Source organism: Canis lupus, chromosome 25 (assembly GCF_048164855.1).
Source record: "Canis lupus baileyi chromosome 25, mCanLup2.hap1, whole genome shotgun sequence".
Taxonomy (NCBI): domain Eukaryota; kingdom Metazoa; phylum Chordata; class Mammalia; order Carnivora; family Canidae; genus Canis; species Canis lupus.
The window spans coordinates 20,495,722-20,517,987 of NC_132862.1; the positions used below are offsets into that span (position 1 = coordinate 20,495,722).

The 22,266-nt window shown below is 36.5% G+C and overlaps 1 protein-coding gene and 1 pseudogene across 6 annotated transcripts in view; both read right to left on the reverse strand.

The window, feature by feature from the left end:
• Positions 1-1,379: 1,379 nt before the first annotated feature.
• LOC140616840 (secreted frizzled-related protein 3 pseudogene) lies at positions 1,380-2,352 on the reverse strand (annotated as a pseudogene).
• Positions 2,353-3,462: 1,110 nt separating this feature from the next.
• BMAL2 (basic helix-loop-helix ARNT like 2) overlaps positions 3,463-22,266 on the reverse strand; it is a 117,171-nt gene continuing 98,367 nt past the window's right edge. For 4 of the 6 annotated variants that reach the window (XM_072798571.1, XM_072798570.1, XM_072798568.1 and 1 more), the window contains 3 exons: positions 11,034-11,109; positions 9,167-9,275; positions 3,463-7,706 (listed from right to left, as the gene is read on the reverse strand). In XM_072798571.1, coding sequence (XP_072654672.1) covers positions 7,570-7,706; positions 9,167-9,275; positions 11,034-11,109 — 322 coding nt within the window. In that variant the 3' untranslated portion in view covers positions 3,463-7,569. Of the gene's footprint in view, positions 7,707-9,166; positions 9,276-11,033; positions 11,110-20,085; positions 20,341-22,266 lie in introns of those variants that run through there. The other 2 variants (XR_012017571.1, XM_072798573.1) reach the window with 2 other exon arrangements.

The window sequence follows — 22,266 nt, forward strand, 5'->3', positions numbered from 1 at the left end:
TCTTTTTTTGTCCCATGTTATAGTCTTTGTTTTAAAGTCTATTTTGTCCAGTGGAAGTATTGCTACCCCAGCTTTGCATGACAGATGCTTCTCTATCCCTTAACTTTTAATCTGCAAGTGTCTTTAGGTCTAAAATGAGTCTTGTAGGTAGCATATAGATGGGTCTTGCTTTTTTATCCTTTCTGTCACCCTCTGTCTTCTGATTAGAGCACTCAGTTCATTTACATTCAAAATAAGTATTATAGAAATAAACTTATTGCCATTTTGTTACTTGCTTTGTTTTTGTGGTTCTTTGTTCCTTTATTCTCTTGCTCTCTTTTGTGGTTTGCTGGCTTTCTTTATTGTGGATAAATAAATAAATACTTGAATTCCTTCCTCTTTATTTTTTGCATATCTATTACTAGTTTTTTATTTGTGGTTACCATTGGGCTTATATACATCTTATGCAGCTAGGCCTATCTAAAGTTGATGGTTGTTTAAGTTTGAACTCATTCTAAAAGCACTAACTTTTGGGACACCTGGGTGGCTCAGTTGGTTGAGCATCTGACTCCTGGTTTCAGCTCAGGTCATGATCTCAGGGTCATGATAGGAACCCTGCATTGGGCTCTGCCCTCAGCATAGAGTCAGCCCTAGAATCTTTCCACCTTCCTCTCCTTTCCCCTCTATTCTTCCGCCACACTCAAGCTCTTTCTCTCATAAATAAATAAATAGCATTAAATTTTTACTCCCCTCCCCATTTTGTTAGGTGATGTCATATTTTACATCCTATTTTGTGAATCCCTAGACTGATTTTTATACATATTCTTAATTTTACTGCTTTGGTGCTTCCTACTTTTCTCACTCCTGCTTATGGTCTTTGCTTTCTACAAAGAGTCCCCTTGAGCATTTCTTATAAGCCTGGTTTAGTGTGATGAATTCCCTCAACATTTGTTTGGGAAACTATTGATCTCTCTATTCTGAACGATAGGCTTCCTGGATGGAGTATTCTTGGTTGGCAGAATTATTTTCCTTTCAGCATTTTGAACATATGGTGCCACTCCTCAAAGTTTCTGCTGAAAAATCTGGTGATAGTCTTAATGGATGTTCTCTTGTTTGTAACAAGTTGCTTTCCTCACTGCTTTTAAGATTCTCCTCTTGTCTTAAACTTCTCACAATTGTTATAAATTGTGTTTTTTGTTAAGTAAAATATATATAATTTAAGGATCCATACTGACTACAAAAAAGGGAGGGAGAAAAGAGAAAAGCAGAAGTAATGCCCATCACTGCATGATTTACATGGTAAGTAACAGAATATCATGTTCAACAGTGCAATTTTCCTTTGCTAGTTCAGCGATGCAAGTCTTCATATGAAGTTCACTGTTGTTCTTGCATTTCAGGGTTTAGCTGTGCACTTGTAGGGAGTTAGAGTTCCTGCCAGACCTCTGAGTGGAATTACTATGGCTACAATCACTTTTATTGTAGGATGACAGAGCTTCATATCCCAGTGCTTAACTGTTCTTACAAAGCTGGTCCTTCCATTACTCTTGGTGGAAAGTTATATTGCTGAGAAATCTGTAGCATTACTCACCTTTATAGCCCATAATATATACTACTCATTAATATTAATGAGGACGTAGGCAGCCAGACTTGGTGTAAAGATTAATGGTGTGCTTGGAATGTTTACTAGAAGCCTTTAGAATCTCCTTCACCTCCACTACTGCAGCCATGCCATGGCATCTGGCCTTTAGCTCTTAACTTCAGCCTGCCTGAATGACATAGTTGTTTTGGAACTAGGTCTTCTGCATGGCCCTAAGAAGTTTACGTTTGCAGCGTTCACTGCTGGCTCCTCTACGGTTTCCATTACTAGGATCCATAGGAAAATTCACTCTTTCCACAGTAATAATGGCCTTATGAAAGATGCACAGTCATAAACGGCAACTCCTTGTAAGCTTGGCTCTCAGACCACAAGTGGCCATACTCCATGAAGATGGGCCTGCAGCCCTCTGGGCCTACTTGCATGTAGATTTACAGAACTTAATGTCCTCTTGTTGGAAGTAATGGTGCAGATGGATGTGTACATGGCACAGGGTAAGAGCAGATTTGGGCTCCTGGGGGTGCCCAGCACAACTTTAAACTGCTCAGTGGCCAGGATGGCATTGATCTGGGTATTGTGGTGCAAATGGTTGGACATTTTTGTCATGTTCTAGGGTAAGGATGCAAACAGGCTCACAGGCCACAGGCTGGCCCCAGGAATCCACAACAGGCAGAGCACAGCCAGGGCGAGCAGCTCAAGCCCAGCCCATAGTAGCACACCTTCTAGACTAATGCAGACCATGATCATGGCAGAGTGGGACAACATGTAGCAGTATCAAGGACTCTGGGAGGCCTGCTTCACTCTCCCCTCTCCCCCCGCTGTAGGTTTGGTCTACCCAGGAGAGGAAGTAGATTCAGGATTTTCCTATATCATCATTTTGAGTTGGACTAAAAGATTTTTCAAGAGTTCTATTAAGTTAGAAGTCTTCATAATCTAACCTTCTCACTTTAGTATTGTCTTTTGAAGAAAAAAGTTATTTTAAAAATGTGACATATTTATTCCCAAGGTAAAATGCAACTGATTTTTTTTTTTCCTGGATAGGAATAAATGTGGAAAATACTACCTAAATGTAAGTTTAAGAACTATGACTGCCTAAGAAAATATATCCTATGCCAGAGACACACAGCTGGACAAGAACTTAAGACCACTCTTTATGGAGTCTCTTACACACTGAAGCAACAGACAGAGTCCTCCAAAGCAACTAGTGGCTTGGTATTAAACAAAAAATGTGACCGATGTTAAAAACACATAACACAACTTGCTGCTACCCACTATCCCAACCCCGCCAAAAGAAAACAACCAAAAACAAGACTCAAGGTTCATGGAGCTAAGCTACAATTCTCTGAAATCATCAACTATTATAAATTACAAGTTTTTCTGGTCCTGTCTGCACATGTCTCCATTCTTTCCATTGGCCCTAGGATGTCAGGCAGCTGGCTATTTTTGACATCCTTTCCCTTTCAAGGATGCCTTTAAATACAGGTTTGGGCATGTAGTGAAAACCTGATCAATCTGTATATTCTAGCCTGGTGACCACACGAAAATCTATGTGAACCAAGTTGATCCAAAGGCCCAAACAAAGGATAATTTTGTGTGAATTACTAGGAAATGGAGAAACTCTCTTTCCATTGAGATTGGCAGATAGATGAACAATATGTGCTGGGAACTTCTGAGTGCCATTATGAGCAAGCAGACTGTTACAGCAGTTAGCATATCCTCATGAACATACACACATATATACAGAGTAATGTAGTTCAATGTATCTCTCTGGACAGTGGTTTGAGAAGATTGGATCTTCTAGTCTATGTTTCCACTTTAGAAAGTAGTTAAGGATATACTTTTTTGGAAGAGGTTTAATACATGAAATTTAAAAAACTTCAAACTAGTAATTATTATAAATATATTTTAATTTCACTCTTCATTACTTACCACAAAATTTAAAAAATACCAATATACAGACAAGAGCAAGTAAACTGGAAAAGAGCTAAAAGTTGTATAAAAAAAAAAAACAAACAAATCTAAGCACAGGGATGTAGGAGCAGTGACACACATACCATATACTCTCAAATGAATTCATAAAGCATGTTCCAGGTTAGACAAGTCTTCTTTCTACAGTCCCCTTTTACGGGCGACACCTCTGGAAAGCATCTTAAACCAAAGTTCTTTTATTATGTGAGGAAACATCTTCCCAGACTTCTCTTAAAAAGCATTTTTCATAAAACAACTAACACCAGAGAGGCAGACCTAATCTAAATGCAAGTCATAAATGCCCCCCTCAGGCCCCATAGAACTTGGAAATATTAATGAAAACAAAGCACTATAGAAATGGAAAAGTGACACCTAGTGGCCACTTGGCAGTTTTCCCTTATGGCTTCTGATAACTAGATCTTTTCCGGCTCTTCCCATAACCGTGTTTGGCAAATCTGAATTTCCAATTCCAGAGCCAAACAATGACCTATCTGAATAGTAGATGCCTTTTTAGAGCAGGATCTGAAATGACACTAAACATGGTCTAATAACTAGATAGTGATAATTTCATTTACTGTGCCCAGATGCTATAAAATTCTAGAAATTCCTCAAAGAATAGGACTAATAAATACAGCCTTTTCCCATTGTGACACTGGAATGAAGTACTTTAATCCTACTTATCTACCAGAAGCCTCTATTTTCTATTTTCCTATCTGTCTTTCAATTTCTCAATGGGTTTCCAAATTTTGTGACTGCGATAGGGTGTCAATATTATAGCCCAAGTTTTATTTGATTTCAGGCTATCATCATGTAATGAAATATCTGATAACATTTTCAGGTTTACTGGTTTCAAAAAAGTTTTGAATTTTGATAGAAGTTCACAGTTATTTGATTATACTAAAGGATCAATAAACAACAGTTCCGTAACCCACGGCATTTAGAGGTAAATATCATAGTTATTATTGTATAACTTTTGGCCTACTTCAATAATATCCACTTAACAAAATGTTTTAGAGTAGCACTGTCCAATAGATATATACATGCCACATGTGTAATTTATAATTTTCTTGTAGCCACATTAAGAGTAAAAAGTAAAATGTTTTTTATATAGTTCAGTATATCCAAAATACTGGAGTATGTGATCAATATAAAACAGTTTATTTAAAATATAGTTTTTATATTTTAAAATTTTTATCTAAGTAAGTTCTATATCTGACATGGGGCTTGAATTCATGACCCTGAGATCAAGAGTTACAGCTCCACCAACTGAGCCAGCCAGGTGTCCTGTTAAAAAACTTTTAGTGTGATATTTTATGTTTATAAAACCTGGTAAGAATTTTACAGCCTATCTCAATTTGCAGTATCTCCATTTCAAGTGTTCAATAGCCACACATGGCCTGTGGCTATATACTAGATGACACCGTTCTAGAGTCTGACCCTAATATTCAAGGCCCACAGATTAGAATCACAGAATCAGAACTGGAAGTAAACTTAGAGATCAAACCTCTTGTTACAGATGAGGAAACTGAGGCACATACAGAGTGTGTTTAAATGGCTTACTTGAGGTCAAACAGCTAAACTGAGGCTGAGCAGGCTCTTTCTGTTCCTAGGCTCTTCCCCACTCCAGTACTTTGTTGTAAGTATTATAAGTACTGTATTGTAAGTATTGTAAGATTTTTTTTCTTAGGAAAAAATCACAGAACTAGAATATTCTTTTTTTTTTTAATATTTTTATGATTTCATTTAACATGTAGATGCTTTGCTTCAAAATGCAGGAAATTAATGGGTTGGAGAAAAAGTAATATAGGGGAAGCCATAAAAATATCTGTCATGCCTAATAGCAATTCAATGTAAATGCTACATACACACTTTAGAGAAAACACTAAACTTGGGAGAGCTACATTGTATGGATTGGATTCTGGGTCCAGGACAAAAATCTACAAAATAAAAACAAAAACAAAAACAAAAACAGTCGAGTGGGTTAGTAGAAAAGCAAAGCCTTCAATTGACTATCTGCCCACTGGTCTACAGACCAACTCTTCCTCTTGCAAAGAGAATAAAACTGCTTCTCTGTGGGGTAGCAATGGCTGGCCTCTGGAAACTCTGCCTCCCAAATCCTTGCATCGGGAGGGTCTGGCCCTCTGCTTTCAAGGCCATCCAGCCACGGTGATCCATCTTGCTATTACTGGCTTAGGTCAACTCTGGAGGCCAAGCCCAACCTGCAATGGTTTAGACCCTAAACTGTTACGTTGGGACAGCCTCGGACTTAACAGATGTGATTGATCCCCCTTCTTCAGACTTAAAACTATCATGCTTAGCCTACGGCAAACCCATCTCCCTCATCTTGTAGGGTTTCTTTGGCTTCTTGTAAACCTACATGTCTCTCAAGTCCCAGAAGTGGGAGCTTACCCTCCCATATTGCTGGAACCTTGTATTGGCTGGAGGACAATGTGCCAATACACCCTTGCCCAGGTAGCCACTGCTGTGGTCAGGCCTGAAGGGAGGACGTGCTTTTGGCCCATTGCCTGTTGGTATGTTTGCTATTAACCTGCTTGACAAATGTTCTAACTTATTACATCCAGCCTAAGGAAATGTGCAAGGTCAAAATAATGCTTTGTTTTGGTGCAAGGCTCAGAGGGATAACTTGGAAAGTGTAGTGCCACGTAGAGGAAGAGAACACATTGGATCCCCTATATCAAAGCCTCGGGCTTCCCCATTAATTTCCTAGTCTATTATACTTTGACTTGTGGGGCACAAAAGAAAATCTATGAAAACACACTTGGTAAACTAGAAAGAGCTATGAAAAAACATAAGGTATTATGAAAGTATGACCTTCAAAAAGGTATGTATACATACATGATTCTAAATATTCTTGTGCTCAAGTATAAGCCACCCCTCAATTGCAAGTTTAAAAGACAATCTCCAAATTTGTAATTATAGCTAGAAAATTGTTTTTTAAATTCTTTCTCATTGCCTCAGTTTCAAAACTTTACTTAGCATTCATGTAATTGGTTATAGGCAACAGTGATTGTAATTGCCTAATCTAGAAGGCCACATTTAGTTCCTGGGTCAGTTAACTAATCATTTCACCAGTGAACCTATCGCTTTCCCAAATGTGTATAAAGAAACTGATTTATGTGCAATAAACATTTTTAAAATATGAATTTAACTGGGACTTTACCCAAGAACGTTAACCTGCCTGGGCTTGTTTTTTCCTCCATGGCTGATCTTTCATTAAGTATCTTTCTGCAGAAAAAAATGGTTTTATATATAATGAAAATCTTGAATAGTTATATTAACAGTAATTCTTACATGTATGGGATAATTACCAAGATCTAGGGCCTGAAATCTTTTCTTTTCTGTAGCAAGGTTGAAACCTTTTTTTTTTTTTTTTTTTTTTTTCCCTGAGTTTTAAATAAATCCTCTTAAAGTCCTTCTCATGTTCTTGACCAAGCTAACTATCCTGGCTTTCTGTTTACTCAAATGTGCAATGACTGAATACAGTGTACATTGGAATTATGACTACCAATTGTACCATCTCTTTAAATGTTCGTTTTCTTAAAGTGTGTAAGCCCTGTCTTCAATATATAAGATATAAGAAATGGAGATGCTCCAACTTCTACAAATATACTATTATAAATCCATTATAAATGAATCTTAGACACAGGAAAGTGGCAATACGAAACTCCTCAAACTCAAAAACTGCATCAGAAAATAAAAACAAAACCAAAACAAGATGTATGTGATATTCTTGGTTGGAAGTATTTTAACAAAGGGATAGCAACTAGTGGGTTTTAAGCCATTTCACTGAGTAAAGAAGTCAGTAGGGAACTGAACCATTCTTTGTAAAGGGAAACCTCACATCTCCCCATACTGCTGTGGAAGTAAGGTGCAAATCTATAACAATTGGTAGACTACTGAGGAATAAAAGATAAAATCAGTATCAATACAGTACAGAGGTTATACAGTTTTTTTGTAAATGAAATGCTTTAACACTTTCCTAATTTTTAAGAGTTAAAAGTAAAATGCTAGAGTGTCCAGTGGATGTCACTGAAGTCTCCGGGGTCTCCCAGGCCCCCCTCTGCTTCAAAGTAGTTCATGAAGGCAGCCATGGCTGTGTCGTCATTGTCACACAAGGCATCAAAATCCAGCTGGGCATTTTCGCCTATGAAATTAAAATACAGACCTGTGTAAGTATGTTTGGAGGTTAAAAGATGATCTCTCTCTCTCTCTCTCTCTCTCTTTTGGCTTGCTTAGTCATTTTTAATGATATTCAAGAAACAGACTCTTAATTATAGAGAACAAACTAATGGTTACTAGAGGGGAGGTGGGTGGGTGGATAGGTGAGATAGGTGTAGGGGATTAAGGAGTGCCCTTGTGATAAGCATCAGGTGATGTATGGAAGTGTTGAATTACTATATTGTACACCTGAAACTAATATTACACTGTATGTTAACTGGAATTAAATTAAAACTTCAAAAAAACTAATCGCAAGGCTAGAATACTACACAATAGAATTTTGAAGGAAAAGCATGTGTCTTAAATTGCATAAGGCGGATATATTTTTAAATTTATAACAAAGTGCTGTCAGAAACTGCACATAACTCTTGATGCACAAAAATAAGCTGATCTATGAGTTTTCTAATAGAAAATAACAGCACTAAAAGGTATGGACTCCCAGACAATTGGGACCTAGGGGCTAGTCTCTATGCATATGAATGTATAGAGCCTGGAAGGATAAACTTAACTTTATCATTCCTTGTGAAAATTATGTACTTCTTAAAGTATTATTTTTTTAAAGATTTATTTATTTATGATAGAGAGAGAGAGGCAGAGACACAGGAGGAGGGAGAAGCAAGCTCCATGACGGGAGCCCGACGTGGGACTCGATCCTGGGACTCCAGGATCGCGCCCTGGGCCAAAGGCAGGCGCCAAACTGCTGAGCCACCCAGGGATCCCCAAATTCTGTACTACTTTAACCTGAAAGGGAAGCCTGACAGAAAAGCATCCCCTTCCAAAAATCTGAAAAATCTTATAAGAGATTTTTCATTGAAAAAGGAAATAAGAAACCATAGAAGTAAGATTATTTAAGTTAGAGATAAGGAAGAGGCCCTAGAAATTATGGGTTAACACACAGCTACATATTAGCCAAAGTTTTCTAGAAATCTTTCAAAGTAAAATAGAATTTGAGATGATTAACATGTAATGCTCTGTGAGGCTGAAACCCAGTTTCTTTTAAGTTCTTGTTTTCTCTTTAACTTACATTTCTAGTAGATTAGTGTTAGTTATGGATGATATAAAACTGTGTCACTTCAATTTACTTGATTTGAGTCTGCATAAATATAGTTAAGTGAATAATTGCATCTTAAATACTTTTTTATTTAAATGGTATGTATTAACAATACCCATAACTAATTCTGTTGATAACGGAATTTTCAATGTCCAGGCACTGAGTAGCATACACCTTAAAGTCAAAGAGTTTAATTATTGTGCTTAGGATTTTGAATGGAAAAATCTTAGTTTTAAAGCTCATTGCTTCTCTAGAAGTCTCCTATGTCTGAAAACCTAATGATTAAGAAAGTGTTTGGAAAACTAAAATGGCGGGCAGTTGCCAAGAAATCTTACCAAGGAGTGGTTCATGACTATGGGGAGGAACAGCACTTTGGTTTCGCCTTGTAGCCTCTGACTTCCCTATTTCAGAAGAATTTAGTGGAATCAACTCCTTTTTTGACGTCTGAAAAGACAGAATAATAAACAGTTAAGGTGAACTAGGGGTGGTGGAAGGGGAGGAGGGCAGGGGGTGGGGGTGACTGGGTGGCGGGCACTGACGGGGGCACTTGACGGGATGAGCACTGGGTGTTATTCTGTATGTTGGCAAATTGAACACCAATAAAAAATAAATTTATTTTATTTTAAAAATAATAAACAGTTAAGGTTCCTACTTGAATGAAATAAAGATCTTTTAGTAATGATCAAATGTAGGCCAAATGTTGGCAGCACTACCACTGCCCTCATTGGTGTGACAGCTTGCATTTACTGAGGACTGTGTGCTAGGCAATCCACAGGCTCCGCTCATTTCATGTTTCAAATGTTGTGAGGTCAAGAATCTAAGGGCTAAAGAAGCTAATAGCTTGCCCAAGTGTTGGGACCATTATTCTAACCCATCCACCTGACTCCATAGTTCACATTCGTTATAACCATAAATGAATGCACATACTAGAAGGACAAGTTTTAGATTAAGAAGGAAAAGCTGCTTATTTTTAAGAAAAATGATGGTGAAACTGTGTCTCACCTGAAACTACAATGGGAAATAGTGCTATTGAATAAGAAATGGATTAAACTGGAGGCTTTTACCAAAAAGTTAATATACTGTTACATAGTTACAGACCAAGCAAATAGTTAATCAGTAGCTCATCAACATACATCGCTTACCAATGTAGTATTACTGACAACTTATTAGTGTGGCAATTATCCTCTGACCACATCCCTTTTTCTCTTCTGCTAAGGTAACCACTATCTGAGTTTTATGTTTTATGAAACAAAAGTTTATTTTGAACACTAAATAAATGCAATAATGCTCGGTGGGAAAAAGTACAATATTTACCTGTATTGTCTTAAGTTGATGATCTTGATTTATAAAATGTCTACATAATGTATACTGCTTGGAGATTATGTTGGGATGACTTAACTCCCTCCTTCTTGCCTATTGTCTGGCACAAAATGGATACCTAGTAAACATTTACTAAATGTATGAGTAGAAGTTAAATACTAGACCAAAAGACTCATGACATTTGTATAAAAACATTTTTTTTCAATGTTCTTTCTGTCTCTGGTCAGGTTTCTCTTTTCTCCTATTTTTTTAGACCACTTATAGACTTACTTTAGATCCTGCTGTTCCCTGAGATACCTTACAATTCTATTGTACTTGACTCTTCCAGATGCGTAGCACTATGTTGAGTCAATTTTGTATATGTAACAATGTATTATAAATAGTATTTGTTAAACCGAGTTAAACAGTATGTAATACTTGTAGTTTACAGTATTAAAATTTCTTTTTCCAGACCATAAGGAGTACATTTAATCCACTGAACTGGAGCCCATTAAAATAATATAATACCTACCATATATTGAGCATATATTGTGTACCAGGCATTGTTAAGTTTTTGTTTTTTTATATCAAATCAAGTAATTCACACACCACTCTAAGTTTGGTGCTATTTGCTACCCCCTATTTAACAGATGAGGAAATTGAGGCACAAAGTTTATAAAACAAGCCTGAGGTTACTTACCAAGCAGTAAGTGTCAAAGTCACAACATGGACCCAGATAGTAAGTGTGCTGAAACTTCTCTGTCAACCACTATTCTATGTTGTTTCTTAAAAACCATGGAAAGAGTTCATTTTATAGGATGGCATGTTTTCTCAAGGGAAATAATTAAGAAGGAACAAATTTCACCCACTTATTTCATGTGTATTATTACTTATTGTACTTACTTTCCTGGAGTTGATAGCACAAGAATCTTTCATTAAATCTGTTGGACTTGAGTCATCAAGAGAAGGAGACTGTAACCTTCAAAAAGTGACACATAAAAATTTTCTCTATGTATTTAGAGGAAAAATTATCTTATAATATGATTTTAAAAATACAGTGAAAAACAGGAGACTGAAGGTCAGGACAGTTTCCATAATTAGACAACCTATTCAGTGCCATACTTATTTTTCTACTATGGAATGTTGAAAAACACCCTGTGGTAAATAGAAACCTAAAACTCTGAGCTAAGAGCTCTTAGGTAAATCATGTTGTCTGTCTTAATAAAGCATGTGGTAAAGTAATGGATTAATAAATAGCAGTTCAAAGTAGGCATTCACATCAAGATTCTGTTCCTTATCAATTCCATATAAATAACAGAACCAAGAATAAAGAAATTTTCCTAATATCCTGCCTATTTCAATGAAAAATGTGTCCTGTTTTTACTATAATTTATCCCCAGGTAGAAAAATCAACAAACCCCAAAACAATGTAAACAATATCCTACACTTTAATCGCTTCAAGACCTAATATAATAATACTGGTCTCTTCAAGACTTTGACAGTAGCACACAAGGACAAATACAATATGATTCATTCATATGAACTACTCAGAGTAGTCAAATTCAGAGACAGAAAGTAGGCTGGTGATTGCCAGGGACTAAGGGGAGAGGGAAATGGACATCATAGTTTGGTGGGAGTTTCAGTTTTGCAAGGTGAAAAAAGTTCTAGAGATGGATGGTGGTGGTGATTACACCACAATGTAAATGTACTTAATGCTACTGAACTATATACCTAAAAATGGTTCAAATACTAAACTTTGGGGCACCTGGGTAGCTCAGTGTTTGAGCATCTGCCTTTGGCTCAGGTCACGATTCCAGAATCCTGGGATCAAGTCCTGCATTGGGCTCCCTGCAGGGAGCCTGCTTCTCCCTCTGCCTATATCTCTGCCTTTGTGTATCTCATGAATAAATAAAATCTTAAAAAAATACTATATATATTTTATTCCAATTAAAAGATAAACTGTCTCTCACTGATAGGTTTTTCATTACTTAAGTCACTTAGTTGTAAAACCTTAAATCTAGAAGGAACCCTGGATCCTATAGCAAAAGTCAGTATAGGATTAAATGCCAAGATTGTACAAACTACACACTCAAGCATTTAAAAATACACCCTATGCTATGGCCAGTTTTACATATTAAGTGTTGTAAAGAAATTTGTGATCAAAGTGTATGATGGATTATGTGCATATCCTTGTGTGTATGATTTATAATACTTTCAATACTTAAAGCATATAGCACATTGCAAGTATTCAATATTCAATAAAATTGGACATACAGTAGTCACATGACAAATGTCTCCATGATTTCCTTTAGTGGAAACTTTTTAATAGGAGAACTTAAAAAAATTAGACTAACAAAATGGTAGAAAACAAAAAGCAAAAATTTCTTCCCTCTTCTATATCTCCCACTCTTCAACACCTAGTTGCAAATATGAGAAGACTCAGATTCAACTAGTCTGAACAACTTTCTGTATTGTTATAGATTGTGGGGTTTAGGTTCTTTACAATTCCAAAATCCAAAATGCCTTGAAAACTGATTTTCCATAATTCTTAAAAAAAAAACACTGATTTTTCCATAATTCTTGTGGCAGTAAAATCAGAATTGATCTGAACTCAGCAAAATCTGACCTGATAATGAGGCTAATGTTTTATCCTACTTTGTTCTGCCAGTATTTACAACTATTCACTTTAGAAATATCTTTAAGCTTTTTTACAGAAAACTGCAAAAAGATGTAAAATTAGATGATAAAATGAAAGAGCATATATCCACCAAACAGCTTCAGTAATTCTTTCCCAAATCTTATTTAATATATATACCCCAAACTCTTCTCTTCTCCCACACATTTTACCATTTAATCTGTAAATACTTCTCAAAGCATAAATACTAATTGGATTATGGGGTGCTGCCCATGAGATAACTAATTGTTCTCTTAAAAAAAGTAAATTCCAAAACACGATCTAAGATCCAACGAAATTCTATGTTCAAGGCCTATCTGGTCTCAAGGGTTTTAGATGGGCAATTAGGAGCCTGCATATACACATATTCACATATATAAACTCATCTCTTTTTTTCTTATACAAATGAGTTATTATACATACTATTCTTTTGTTCTATTCCTGCGCTATTAACTACATATTTTAAAGAGCTTTCTATATTAGTATAAATAGAACTACCTAATTCTTAACAGTTGCGCAATACTCTGTTGTATAGGTATGCCATAACAAGTTGTGGCTATGATAAATATTTAAATCACTACTGTAAACAAGCATGCAATGAAAGGTCTTATTCATCGACCTTTGCACAGTCGTGTAAGAATATTTGCTCCTGGGGTAGAATTTGAGTCTAAGACTATAACCATTTACATTTTTTAATAGGTATCATCATATTGCCCTCCAGAATATTTGTATTAACTTATTAATTAAAAAAACTATTTCCCACTGTTTACTCCCACAGTCACTCACCCATACTGAGTATTATCAAACTTTCAAATCTTTGACAATCTTATAAATGAAAAACCTCATCACCTTGTTTAATTTTATATATAAAGTTGACCCTTGACCAACATGGGATTGAACTGTATGGGTCCACTTACACATGAATTTTCTTTGATAAATACTGTAAGTATATTTTTTCTTATGTTTTTCATCTTCTTTTACATTGAAGTATAGTTGACACACAATGTTACACTAGTTTCAGGCATACAACACAGTTCTTCAACAACTTTATACATTATGCTGTGCTCACCACAAGTGTGGCTCCAATCTGTCACTAATGTTATTACATTACCATTGACTATATTCTCTATGTACCTTTTTTTCCATTGACTTATTAATACTGTAACTGGAAGCCTGTACCTCCCACTTCCTTTCACCCATTTTACCCATCCTCTCCACACTCCTGTTCTCTGGTAACCATCAGTTCTATGTATTTATGGGTCTGTTTCTGCTTTTTGTTAATTTTTTAGACTCCACATAGAAGTGAAATCCTGTGGTATTTCTCTGTCAGACTTATTTCACTCAGTATACAACCTCTAAGTCCATGATGATGTAAGTGGCAAGACCTCATTCCTTTTTTATGACTGAGTAATATCGTGTGTGTGCGTACACACACGCACATATGCTACTTCTTAGCAATAATTGCACCTCAGACAAACCTCATTGCTCAGAATACTGCCACTGTGTAAACACTATTGCAACACTTCTTTATCCATTCATCTATCAATGGACACTTAGGTTGTTTCCATATTTGGCTATCATTAATGGTGCAATAAACATAGGGTGCACAGATCCTTTCAAATTAGTGCTTACATTTTCTTTGGGTAATTACTCAGCAATGGAATTAACAGATCATATATAGGTATTTCTATTTTTAAAGATTTTATTTGAGAGACAACGTGTGTGTGCTAGTGGGGTGAAGGGCGAGGGAGAGAATCTCAAGAAGACTCCTTGCTGGGATGCCTGGGTGGCTCAGTGGTTGAGTGTCTGCCTTTGGCTCAGGGCATGGTCCTGGAGTCCCGGGATCAAGTCTCACATCAGGCTCCCTGCATGGAGCCTGCTTCTCCCTCTGTCTGTGTCTCTCATGAATAAATAAAATCTTTTAAAAATTTTTATTAAAAAAAAAAAAAAAGACTACTGGCTGAGCACAGAGTTCATTGACAGCTCGATCTTTCAATCCTGAGATCATGGCCTGAGCTGAAACCAAGAGTCAGACACTTAACTGATTGAGCCACTCAGGTGGTATTTCTATTTTTAATTCTTTGAGGAACCTCTATGCTATTTTCCACGATGGATGCACCAATTTACATTCCCACCAACCATGCATATGGGCTGCTTTTTCTCCACAGTCTCCCCAATACCTGCTATTTCTTGTCTTTTGATTTTTAGCCATTCTGACAGGTGTGAGGTGATATCTCATTGTGGTTTTGATTTGCCTTTCCCTGATGACGAGTGATGTTGAGCATCTTTACATGCATCTATTGGCCATCTGTATGTGTTCTTTGGAGAATGTATATTCAGATCCTCTGCCCATTTTTTTCTATTCTTTTTTATTTTATTATTTATTTATTTTTTTATTCTTTTTTTTTTAAATTGAAGTTCTATTTGCCAACATCTAGTATAACACCCAGTGCTCATCCCATCAAGTGCCCTCCTCAGTGCGTCACCCAGTTACCCTATTCCCCTGCCCACCTCCCCTTCCACTACCCTTTGTTTCCCAGAGTTAGGAGTCTCTCATGTTTCCTCTGCCCATTTTTAAATTGTGGTGTTTAGGGTCTTTTTGATGTTGAGTTGTATACATTCTTTATTTTGGGTATTAAGCTGTTATGAAATGTAGTAGTTGTAAATATTGTCTCCTATTCTGTAGGTTACCTTTTAGTTTTGTTGATGCTTTCCTTTGCTGTGTAAAACCTTTTTATTTTGATGTAATTCCGGTAGTTTATTTTTGTTTTTGTTTCCCTTACCTCAGAAGACCTATCTAGAAAATGTTGCTAAGGTCAGTGTCCAAGAGATTACTGCCTTTTTTTCCCCTAGAAATTTTAAGGTTTTAGTTCTCATATTTAGGTCTCTAATCTATTTCAAATTTATTTTTGTGTATGGTATAAGTTCTTTTGCATGTAGCTATCCAGTTTTCCCAGAACTGTTTATTAAAGAGACTGTCCTTTCCCATTGCATGTTCTTCCCTCCTTTTTTATAGATTAATTGACCATATAATCATGGGTTTATTTCTGGGCTCTCTTCTGTTCCATTGATCTATGTGTCTAAATGTGTGCCAATATCATAATTTTTTTTATGATTTAGAATATATCTTGAAATTTGATACTGTGATACCTCCAGGTTTGTTCTTCCTTCTCAAGATTGCTTTGGCTATTTGGAAACTTTCATGGTTTCATACAAATTTCAGGGTTTTAGTTGTACGAAAAATGCTATTTGTATTTTAATAGGGATTATATTGAATCTGTAGATTGCTTCGGATAGTATGGGCATTTTAATATTTTTCCAATCCATGAGCATAGTATGTCCTTCCAATTGTCTGTGTCCTCTTCAATTTCTTTCATCAGTATTTTGTACTTTTCAAGGTACAGAACTTTAAACTCCTTAGTTTACTGCTAGGTATTTTATTAAGTGTAATTGTAAACAGAATTGCTTAATTTCTTAATTGCTTAATTTCTTAATTTCTTGCTTAATTTCTCTTTCTGCTACTTTATTAGCATATAGAAACAACAGGCTTCCATATATTGGTTTTTGTATCTCACAACTTACTGAATCCATTTATTTCCTAGTTTTTTGGTAGAGTTTTTAGTGTTTTATATGTATGGTTCCATGTTATCAGCAAGAAGTAACTGTTTTACTTTATCCTTACCAGTTTGGATGTCTTTTATTCTTTTTCTTGTCTGATAGTTATGGTTAGAACTCCCAGTTCTATGTTGAATAAAAGTGGTGAAGAGGGGATGTTATTGTTCTTGGTCTTAGAGAAAAAGCTCTAGTTTTTCACCATTGAGTGTAATGTCCATTCTGTTTTTTTCATATATGGCTTTTATTTATGTTGAGGTATGTACCTTCTAAACCCACTTTGTTGGATTTTTTTTTTTTTTTTGCATAAATGGATGTTGACTTTTCCCAAATGCTTTATCTGTATCTATTAAGATGATCATGTGATTTCCATATTCATTTTGTTATTGTGGTGTATCAAATTCATCGATTTGCAAATATTGAGCTATCCCTACATCTGGAATAAATCCCACTTGATCATGCTCAATGATCCTTTTAATGCATTTTTGAATCTGGTTTGCTAATTCTTTTCTGAGGATTTCTGCATCTATGTTTATCAGAGATACTGCTATATAGGGTTTTGTTTTGTTTTTTTATAATGTCTGTCTTGTTTTGCTTTGGTATGAGTGTAATGCCAGCCTCATAGAATAAACTGGGAAACGTTCTTTTCTATTTTTATGGAATAGCTTGAAGGGAGTAGGTATTAACAATTCTTTAAACATTTGGTAGAATTCACCTGTGAATCCATCTGGTCTTGGACTTTTATTTGTTGAGATTTTGATGATCACGATTCCATTTTATTACTAGTAATGGATCTGTCCAGATTTTCTATTTCTTCCTGATTCAGTTTGTAAGACTGTATGTTTCTGGGAATTTATCTATTTCTTCTAGGCTATTCAGTTTATTGGCATATAATTTTTCACAGTAGTTTCTTATAATCCTCTGCAGTGTAGGTTGCAACTTCTGTTTTATTTTTAATTTTGAGACCTCTCTTTTTTGTTGAGTCTGGCTAATGGTTTATCAATTTTGTTTATCTTTCTAAAGAACCAATTCTTAGTTCCACTGATCTTTTAAGTCTCTATTTCATTTATTTCCACACTGGCTTTTATTATTTCTTTTCTTATACTAACTTTGCATTTTGTCCTTCTTTTTTGGCTCCTTTATATGGAAGGTTACATTGTTTGAGATTTTTCTTGTTTCTTGAGGTAGGCCTGTATCACTGTAAACTTCCTTCTTAGAACTGCTGTTGCTAAGTCTGGCCAGGGGTTTATCAATCTTATTAATCTTTCAAAGAACCAGGTCTTAGTGTTGTTGATCTGTTTTACTGTTCTTTTGGTTTCTATTTCATTGATTTCTGCTTTAATCTCCATTATTTCTATTCTCCTGCTGGATTTAGGCTTTATTTCCTGTTCTTTCTCTAGTGCCTTTAGGGGTAAAGTAGGGTTGTGTATCTGAGACCTTTCTTGTTTCTTGAGAAAGGCCTGTATTGCTATATACTTCCCTCTTAGGACTGCCTTTGCTGCATCCCAAAGGTTTTGAACAGTTGTGTTTTCATTTTCATTTGTTTCCATGAAATTTTTAAAAAAGATTTTATTTATTTATTCATGAGAGGCAGAGAGAGAGAGAGAGTGAGAGAGAGAGAGAGAGAGAGAGAGAGGCAGAGACACAGGCAGAGGGAGAAGCAGGCTCCACACAGGGAGCCTGATGTGGGCCTCGATCCTGGGTCTCCAGGATCAGGCCCTGGGCTGAAAGTGGTGGTAAATCGCTGAGCCACCTGGGCTGCCCTGTTTCCATGAATTAAAAAAAAAAAATTAAATTTCCTGGTTGGCCCATTCATGCTTTAGTAGGATGCTCTTTAACCTCCATGAATTTGAATTCTTTCCAAATTTCCTCTTATGATTGAGTTCCAGTTTCAAAGCATTGTGGTCTGGAAATATGCATGGAATGATCCCAGTCTTTTTGTACTGACTGAGATCTGATTTGTGACCCAGCATGTAATCTATTCTGGAGAATGTTCTTCGTGCACTTGGGAAGAATGTGTATTCTGTTGCTTTAGGATAGAATGTTCTAAATATATCTGTGAAGTCCATCTGGTCCAGTGTGTCATTCAAAGCCTTTGTTTCCTTGTTGATCTTCTGCTTAGATTATCTATACATTGCAGTGAGTGGGGTGTTAAAGTCCCCTACTATTGTATCATTATCAATGTGCTTATTTAATTTTGTTATTAATTGGCTTATATAACTGGCCACTCCCATGTTAGGACATAAAAATTTACAATTATTAGATCTTGTTGGATAGACCCTTTAATTAAGATATAGTATCCTTCTTCATCTCTTATTACAGCCTATGGTTTAAAATCTAATTTGTCTGATATAAAGATTGCTACCTCAGCTTTCTTTTGATGTCCATTAGTATGATAAATGGTTTTCCACCTCCCTCACTTTTTTTTTAAAGATTTATTTATTCATGATAGACACAGAGAGAGAAAGAGAGAGGCAGAGACACAGGAAGAGGGAGAAGCAGGCTCCACGCCAGGAGCCCAATGTGGGACCTGATCCCGGGACACCAGGATCACACCCTGGGCCAAAGGCAGGGGCCAAACCACCGAGCCACCCAGGGATCCCCCTCCCTCACTTTCAATCTGAAGGTGTCTTTGAAGCTAAAATGAGTCTCTTGCAGACAGTGTTTCAATGGTTCTTGCTTTTTTTTATCCAATCTGATAACCCTGTGTCTTTTGATTGGAGCATTTAGCCCATTTACATTGAGTAACTATTGAAAGATATGAACTTAGCACCCATTGTATTACCTGTAAGGTCACTGTTTCTGAATATTTTCTCTATTCCTTTCTGGTCTGTTACTTTTGGGCTCTCTCTTGGCTTAAAGGATATCTTTTCATATTTCCTGTAGGACTGGTTTGGTGGTCACAAATTCTTTTAGTATCTGTTATTCTGGAAGCTTTTTATCTCTCTTTATATTTTCAATGACATCTTAGTTGGATAAGTATTCTTGGCTGCATGGTTTTCTCATTTAGCACCCTGAATATATCATACCAATCCTTTCTGTCCAGCCAGGTCTCTGTGGATAGGTTTCTACCCTTGTAGGTTATTGACCTCTTGTCCTGAGCTGCTTTAAAACTTACCAAAAAGAAAAGAGAAAGGATTCAAATAAATAGAATAATGAATGAAAGAGGAGAGATCACAATCAACAATTATAAGAACATATTATGAGCAATATCAACAAATTAAGCAATCTGGAAGAAATGGATGCATTCCTAGAGACATATAAACTACCAAAACTGAAACAGGAAGAAATAGAAAACCTGCACAGACCCATAACCAGCAAGAAAACAGAAGAAGTGATCAAAAATCTCCCAACAAAAAGGAGTCCAGGGCTGGATGGCTTTCTAGCAGAATTCTACCAAACATTTATTTTTTTAAAGACTTCTTTTAAAGATTTTATTTATTTATTCATGAGACACACACGCACACACAGAGAAAGAGAGAGAGAGAGAGAGAGAGAGAGAGAGAGGCACAGAGACACAGGCAGAGGGAGGAACAGGCTCCATGCAGGGAGCCTGACATGGGACTCGATCTCGGGTCTCCAGGATCAGGCCCTGGGCTGAAGGTGGTGCTAAACTGCTGAGCCACCCGGGCTGCCCTCCACCAAACACTTAAAGAAAAGGTAATACCTATTCTTCTCAAGCTGTTTCAAAAATAGAAATGGAAGGAAAACTTCCAAACTCTTTGTATGAGCCCAGCATTACCTTGATCCCAAAACCAGACAAAGTCCCCACCAAAAAGAGAATTAGAGATCAATATCCCTAATGAACACAGGTGCAAAAATTCTCACCAATGTACTAGCCAATAGGATCTAACAGTACATTAAAAGGATTCTTCATCATGACCAAGTGGGATTTATTCCTGGGCTGCAAGGCTGGTTCAACATCTGCAAATCAATCAATGTGATACATTAGAGTAATAAAAGAAAAGACAAATACCATATGATCCTCTCAATAGATGCAGAAGAAGCATCTGACAAAGTACAGCATCCTTTCTTGATTAAAACTCTTAACAGTATAGGGATGGAGGGAATATACCTCAATATCATAAAAGCCAAATATGAGAAGCCTACCGTGAATATCGTTCTTAATGGGGAAATCCTGAGAGCTTTTCCCCTAAGGTCAGGAACCTGACAAAGATGTCCACCCTCACCACTATTGTTCAACATAGTCCTAACCTCAACAATCAGAAAACAAAAAGAAATAAAAGACATCCAAATCAGCAAAGAAGTCAAACTCTCACTCTTCACAGATGACATGATACTCTATATATGGAAAATCCCAAAGCATATTTTATACTTTTTAATTTTATATATCTTAATTTTTGTTGCTATAACTGATTTTATTACTTTTGTTTAACCATCATACTAGCTTTATAAGTGGTTGATCTATGACCCTCATTGTGTATATTTTTTAACCAGTGAAAATTTTTCCTTTCATAATTTTCTACTTATAGCCTTTTCTGATCAAAGAATTCTCTTTAACGTTTCAAGTAAGGCCAGTTTAGTGGTGGTGAAATCTTTTAACTTGTATTTGGGGAACTCTTATTTCTCCTTAATTATTTTTTTAAAGATTTTAATTATTTACTCATGAGAAACATAAAGAGAGGCAGAGGCAGGGAAAGAAGCAGGCTCCCTGCTTGGGAAGCCTGATACAGGACTCAATCCCAGGACCCTAGGATTACAACTTGAGCCAAAGGCAGATGCTCAACGACTGAGCCACCCTACTGCCCCTCTCTCCTTAATTCTTAATGATAATCTTGCTGGGTAGAATATTCTTAGTTGTAGATTTTTTCCTTTCAGCCCTTTGAATATACCCAACCACTCTCTTCTGGCCTGGAAATTTTCTGCTGAAAAATCAGCTGATAGTTTAATGGATTTCCCTTATACATTTCTAGTTGCCACTCTCTGCTGCTTTTAAAATCCTCTTAATAATTGTCAAAAACTGAAGATACTTCAAAAACTGAAGTCATGCTGTGGACTTCCTTGGGTTTATCTTGTTTGAGGATTTTTGTTTGTTTGCCTCCTTAACCTGGGTGTCTGTTTGCTTCCCCAGGCTAGGGAAGTTTTCAGTTACTGTGTCTTCAAATAAGTTTTCTGCCCACTTCTCTCTCTCTTCTTCTTCTGGGATTCTTATGATACAAATATTTGTTCACTTGATATTGTCTTAACCCGTCATTTTTTTTTTTTTTAACAATTTTACCCATTCATTCATGAGAGACACAGAGAGAGGCAGAGACAGGCAGAGGAAGAAACAGGCTCCATGCAGGGAGACTGATGTGGGACTCGATCCTGGGCCTCCAGGATCATGCCCTGAGCCAAAGGCAGATGCTCAACCACTGAGCCACCCAGGTTTCCCAACCCATCCTTATTTTTAAAATCTTTTCTTTTTGCCGTTCAGCTTGGATGCTTTCCATTATCTGGTCTTCAAAATTAGTGATCCATTCTTCTGTATATGCTAATGTATATTGATTCCCTCTTTTGTATTTTTCATTTCAGTCACTGTATTCTTCAATCCTGATTATTTTAATATTTTCTATCGATTTGTTGAAATTCTTTTTTTTTTTAATTTTTATTTATTTATGATAGTCACAGAGAGAGAAAGAGAGGCAGAGACACAGACAGAGGGAGAAGCAGGCTCCATGCACCGGGAGCCTGATGTGGGGTTCGATCCCGGGTCTCCAGGATCGCGCCCTGGGCCAAAGGCAGGCGCCAAACCGCTGCGCCACCCAGGGATCCCGATTTGTTGAAATTCTAAGTTCATCCACTCTTCTCTCTAATCCAGTGAGTAACTTTGTGACCAATACTTTGAAT